General features: G+C 47.0%; 1 protein-coding gene across 1 annotated transcript in view; it reads right to left on the bottom strand.

Moving 5' to 3' along the window:
• Positions 1-376: 376 nt before the first annotated feature.
• Positions 377-6,000, bottom strand: part of LOC311133755 (potassium voltage-gated channel subfamily B member 1-like) — a gene marked incomplete at both ends in the record, with an annotated part of 103,234 nt that continues 97,610 nt past the window's right edge. Inside the window, one exon of the mRNA XM_084167307.1 lies at positions 377-2,257. Coding sequence (XP_084023433.1) covers positions 377-2,257 — 1,881 coding nt within the window. The remainder of the gene's footprint in view (positions 2,258-6,000) is intronic.

Genomic DNA, 6,000 nt, shown 5'->3' with positions numbered 1-6,000 from the left:
CACAATGTTGATTTAGTAATGGCTAAATCTACAGTGCATGACCTGATTCTGCAGAGTTATGCGTATCCCCTTCGGACACAGCAATGCACCCTTTTGAATTCTCTCTCTTTCTCAGTCCCACAGTAGCATCTCCCAATGCCTTCAGCAATGTTGCTGCCATCCTGACGGTCTTTGCACTCAAGTAGCAGTCCCAAAAGTTATACTTATTGGCATTTGTTACAAAATAAAAAACCCAGTAGCTGCAGGTTTTTTCAGTGCCTTTTATTCATGCAAGTAGAGGTGCAGTTCCTGGTATGGGTTAGAGCTCATGTTTTTGTATTTGCACCATGTCCTCCTGTTTGGGTTCTTTCTATACTACCCTTTCCCTCCTCCTGCCTCACTTGCTCTCATTATTGGTGTTTGAACAACTCCTCTCTCCCCGGGAGAGCACATGGTTCTCCTGTCCCCCCCCTGGCCTGCCCTCCAAGGGGAACACACTGTTAGCCAGCATGCTCTGGGAGCCCTCCAGGTGGTTGGCTGCAATGTGGTGGCTGCTGTGGGAGCTGAGCTTGGGGCTGGCTTTTCCCAGGAGCCTCTGGGAGGGGTTGGTGCTTGAGCTGTCATGGAGGTGCTCCTCCTCGTCTGTGTCAGCGTCGATGAACTTACTGATGGAAGCGTCGTGGAATGTGAAGACTGTGGGGATCAGGGTCTCATGGGGTGGGGTCCTGCTGCTGGCGGTGGTGTAGAGAGACATCTCAGGACTCATGAGGGAGTGGTCAGAGAGGGCGGAGCTATCTGAAAGGGCCCCACCCCCTGGACCCTGTGCTGAGGAGGAGGAGGGACCCGCGCCCCCGCCTTTGAAGTTGACCTTGAGTGAGCGATTCTTGAGGGGGTTACTGAAGCGCAGGCCATGGGGGCTGTAAGAGAGGCCGCGCTTGGAGCCTTGTCCTCCAGGGAGCTTGGTGGCAGTGTGGGGGCCCTCTATGGCCTCATGCTCTAGGGTGGTCTCAAGCACGGGGTTGGTGCTAACCCTCCCTGGTATACTGGTGCTGGGGCTGTGGGAGAAGCGGGCGCTTTCGGTGAAGTCGGCAGCGCAGCTCATGAAGCTGTCAATGCTGGACATGCTCCTCATGTCTGTGGTTGGGGCAGGCTCCGTGGGGATGCTTCCCATCTCTATTTCGTCTCTCTTCTTGGCTGATTTAGATAAAGGCCCCTTGTCCTTGCTGTTAAGGTTAGGTTGAGATTGGGTCTTGGCCATCTTGTTGTACATCTCCTCCAGTTTCTGAGCGTTGAGGTGCTGAGGGCTGGCAGGACGGGCTTTGTCTGGTGAGCTGGGCTCCAGGGATTTGGCAGAGCCAGTCTCTGAGGTGGTCCGCTTGGGAGTCCCTTTCCTGTGGCTGGGAGACTGGTGGTTGTCCTGCACTTTCCCCATGTTCTCTCCATTATTTTCTACCACTACGTCCATGAGCTCGACGCTGCGTGCGAACGCCTCCTTCATGTTCATGGAAACGATGCTGCCGTTCCTCTTGGCCTTCTCCAGGGCCTCCCGCCTCTTGATGGCCTTCTCCTGCCTCTTCTGCTCTTTGTAGAACTCTGAGAAGTTGTTGACGATGATGGGGATGGGCAGGGCTATCACCAACACTCCAGCTATGCAGCACAGACCCCCAATAATCTTGCCCAGTAAAGTCTTTGGGTAGATGTCCCCATACCCCACCGTAGTCATAGTAATGGTGGCCCACCAGAAGGAGGCCGGGATGCTTTTAAACTTGGTGTCCTCTTCATCCTTCTCAGCGAAGAAGACGAGGCTGGAGAAGATCATGATGCCCATGGCCAAGAAGAGGATGAGCAAGCCCAGCTCGTTGTAGCTCCTCCTCAGGGTGAAGCCCAGAGACTGGAGCCCTGTGGAGTGCCTGGCTAGCTTCAGAATACGCAGAATACGCATAATTCGGAAGATCTGCACCACCCTCCGGACGTTCTGGAACTGTAGAACACTCTTATTGGACTCAGTCAGGAAGATGGTGACGTAGTAGGGTAGGATGGCCAGCAGGTCAATGATGTTCAGCGGACCCTTGAAGAACTTCCACTTGCTTGGTGAGGAGATGAAGCGGAGCAGATACTCCATTGTGAACCAGGCAATGCACACCGCCTCCACGTGAGCCAGCTGAGGGTTGTCTGTCACCTGGCCAAACTCGTCTATGTCCTGCAGCTCCGGGAGGGTGTTCAGAGACAAGGCAATGGTTGACAGCACGATAAAGAGGATGGAGATGATGGCCAGGACCTGTTGAAACACAACCAAGACAACACGCATCAGTCAAACCTCAGTGCAGTGACATATAGAACATTAATGCCAGAGCATTTCAAGACGACTTTTCAAAGATGCTTTAAATATCCTAAGTACGGCTGCAGCAAATAATAACAGTCATTATGTGAAGCTGATGCCTGAAAAATATGATTAATGACCCACTTAGCTCTTTGACTAATTGCCCCTGAACATTATGAAAAGGCTACTGTCATATCAGGACTAGTGGTTTTTAAAGAGAAAAAAATGTCAAAGATAAATATGATCTAGATCGCCTGGTTGAGCATTCAAGTCTGACCAAAAGTATGTTTAGAATGTCAGTGCCAGTCATTTTAAAAACGTGAACCAAAATACTTGTTTCCCTGGTAACCCACTTTCTTTGCCACCAAATGTTGTATTTTCTGTGGATTGTGATTGACAGAACACACACCATGAGACGAGGGTGCACATTGATCCTCAGATAGTGTGTGTGTATTACCAGTGTTCCCTATCACAGTAGGAGGGTGTGATGGCTGTAAGCTGGCTGTCAGCTGCTATCTCTTCAGCTATGAGTTGTGGTGTGTTATATCCCTGCCAAATGTGTGCCCTTGTTCCTATCCTTCTTTCTGCCTCTCCTCTCAGTCCCTCCTCATCTGCCTCTCTCCTTCAGACTGACTCCCTCAGACCTATTGTCCTAGTTCTTCTAGAAAGCACCTTACAAAGTGAGTGTACTACTAGCAGACTACTTGAGACATAGATTCACAGCACAGTCTGCGACTCCCCTGCATGATGAGAGCATTTGGATCTGTAAGAAGGTCACAGGGCACAGGATGATGAGTACTACATGCTGAGTACATCAGGATATGGATAAGGTATTGTGGATTAACAGAGTGCATTCAGGGCCATGTGTACCCTGGTCGTGGCACACCTATTATTCCTCTCCCAGCCAGTGTGTGTCAATCTAACACAAGGTCACAGTGGAGGCTGTGTCCTTATCCCTGTCCCAGGTCAGTGTAGTGCAGGATTACTCCCTGGCACTGCTCAGTGTTCATTAAGCTTTAATTAATCCTGGCAGGTGAGGTGCCTGCAAACCTACCCTGGCCTTTAGAGAGAGGCTGGGAAAGTGATATAGAAATTAAAATACATACAGGTTAAAAGTAATGACTAAATGTTCCACCCTTAAATAGAGTTGTGAAATGTTCTTGTTTTAAGTATGATTAGTACTTTCTTAGTAGTGACTAATTATTACACTCCGAAACTGTGTGAAATGTGTTAGAATTATAAGACTACTACCTAGTAATGTGTGAGCGTAGGGCAAGTTGAGATTACATTGTGTTACTATTTAGCAATGTGAGTAGGAGTTAGGCCTGACAACAAAGAAGAAGGAGAACTGTTAGGCTTGGAAGAGAGTATGAAACATGTTGCAGGATATTGTGAGGACGGCGATAATTAAAGAATGCAGCCTGCCCGAGCAAGGAGTAGACTATGATAAGAACATGTGTGTGTGTTTGTGTGTGTGTGTGTGTGACCTGATGGTCAGGAGAGCAGAGGATAACCACATGAGCTAAACCCAGGTGTGAGCTTACAAGATGTGTACAGTGGAAAAATACAGCCCGCCTAAAGCGGGGTGGGATTTTTGTATGACGTGTGTGTATAAAAGATGGACTCTGAAATTGTGATAACAGAATTCTCGAATAAAGACGACCTGACTATTGCAGACGGGAGCTCTGTCCGTTTCTTGATCCAAAAGCCTTACAACCTTTTGGGAGACGCACAGAGACACTGAAATAGTTAGTTTATAAATTATCATAACAGAAAGAGAGAGATAGATAGGGAGAGGCTGAGAGAGAGAGACAAAGAGAGAAAGAGAGACAAAGAGAGTTAGAGACAGTCTGGGCTAAAGCGTTTCAGCGTCAGCTCAATGCCCAAGCTAAAAGAGAGTGAATTAAAGGCCAGACAAGAGTTTAAACTCAATCAGGGCCACCCCTAACATGTCCTTCATATAGTCAGGATCCTGAGGGACCAGAGTGATGGATGAAAATCTACAAACACATTAGATCCAAAGTGGATTTGCTCCATTAAAGATTCACTCAACCAATCACCATTAATGACTAAAGTTTCAAGTGTAAACTGCACCTTACATATTTGCAAGGGCAAAGTCTATCTGACTTTTGAAAATGCGTCTTTGTATGTCACCGTATCCTTATATTTCCATTGTGTTTATAAGGATACTGTGTAGTGTTTATGGTTCTTGTTTATTGAACTGACACACCTAAACTTACACACATTGGTTGTTAGGCATACTGTACCTCATCCATCACTAAGTGCACATTACGCCTGATATCCAGACATGCAATACTGTAACTCTGCCAGTGGGCCAAACATAAACAACTTTTCACAATGACTTTCCACAACATTCCACACACTTCTACACATAACACACTATATCAAGTGAACGGTAACACACCTTTAAAGGTGTTATACTACTATGAAATAAAACAGAGATATCTGCTTGCCCTGCTGAAAGATTAATCTAACCTACTCTCCGCGTCTAGTCTAGATGTTTAACTCTCACACACACTCACACTCAGTGTTGGGTTACAAAGCAGGGATGGGGAGAGCTCAAGTGTTGGTTAAAACAGACCATGGACCATGTAAAGCCACAGAGCCAGCTCCAGCGCTGCTCCCCACACACTGAGAATCCAGGTAAATTATATCAACTACAATCCAAGCAGCACAGTGTGGTGTGAATGGTAACTGCATGCACTCACATGCTCATCTCTCGGGCTAGTGTGTGTGAGTAGAGTAGCGTACTAGGGAACAGAGAGCTCTTGGCTCCTGAGCCCTGGCTCCAAAATGGGCCTTTGAGGAGAGGCAGCTGTAACACTCAGGAAGATGCGCACGGATGGTGGAGTCTCACCTGGACGGGAGTTCGCAAGTGGATGTTGAACTAGACGCGGATGTGATGGTCATGTAGCTAACGTTACCTGACCATCGCTCCAGCTAGCTAGCCTTCGACAGGTTAGTAATAAGGGCCACCAACAAGTAAAGTTAGTAAGTTAGCTAGTATGGTATCTGAAGATTATGTCTTTGTTAAATGTTTTTCATGAAGAAATAGAATGTTGTTTATGGTAGTATCAAGAGGGAATGTTTTAGGTGTAATACCACATATCACAGACAGGAGGTGGGTTGTAGACAGGGGAGACTGGTGATTGGCCAGAAGAGGGGGCATCAGTGTTTATAAATAGGGGTTAAACGATGAGACGTTAGAGCAGACATTAGAATTGGAGGACACTGCTCTCCGGGTGTCATGTCACCTGTTACTCATGCTGAAGCTTGTGATCTGAATAAACCTTATGATCAATGTTCAGTATGAGCAGACTCCCTTTTGTTCATCAGCAAGGACGACCAACATTCATCATATACGACATAATGGCGAGCTTGCCAGGAGGGATGATGCAATCCTTCTTTGCTGCATTTGGAGTCGCCGAGCTAACTCAAGCTAACTTTGGTTTGGAGTCATGATCCGACCAAACACAGCTAAGTTGTTGGTTTTGTTCCTGCTTGTGTACACTGGAGGAATGTACCCTTATGACTGTGCCTTAGGTGGTGTTTTTGCTGATGACTGGGGTCTGGCTAATCATAATACAAATTTTAAAAATTGTTTATAGAGATGTGTTGCTTGAATAGTAAGTCAAGAACAGTCGGGGCCAAGATATGTATACATTTTTAGAGCATTGCAG

This window comes from Coregonus lavaretus (genome assembly GCF_964263955.1).
Source record: "Coregonus lavaretus genome assembly, chromosome: 8".
NCBI classification, from domain to species: Eukaryota; Metazoa; Chordata; class Actinopteri; order Salmoniformes; family Salmonidae; genus Coregonus; species Coregonus lavaretus.
The sequence above is the reverse complement of the archived record's forward strand: the minus strand, read 5'-3'. Positions and strand labels throughout refer to the sequence as shown.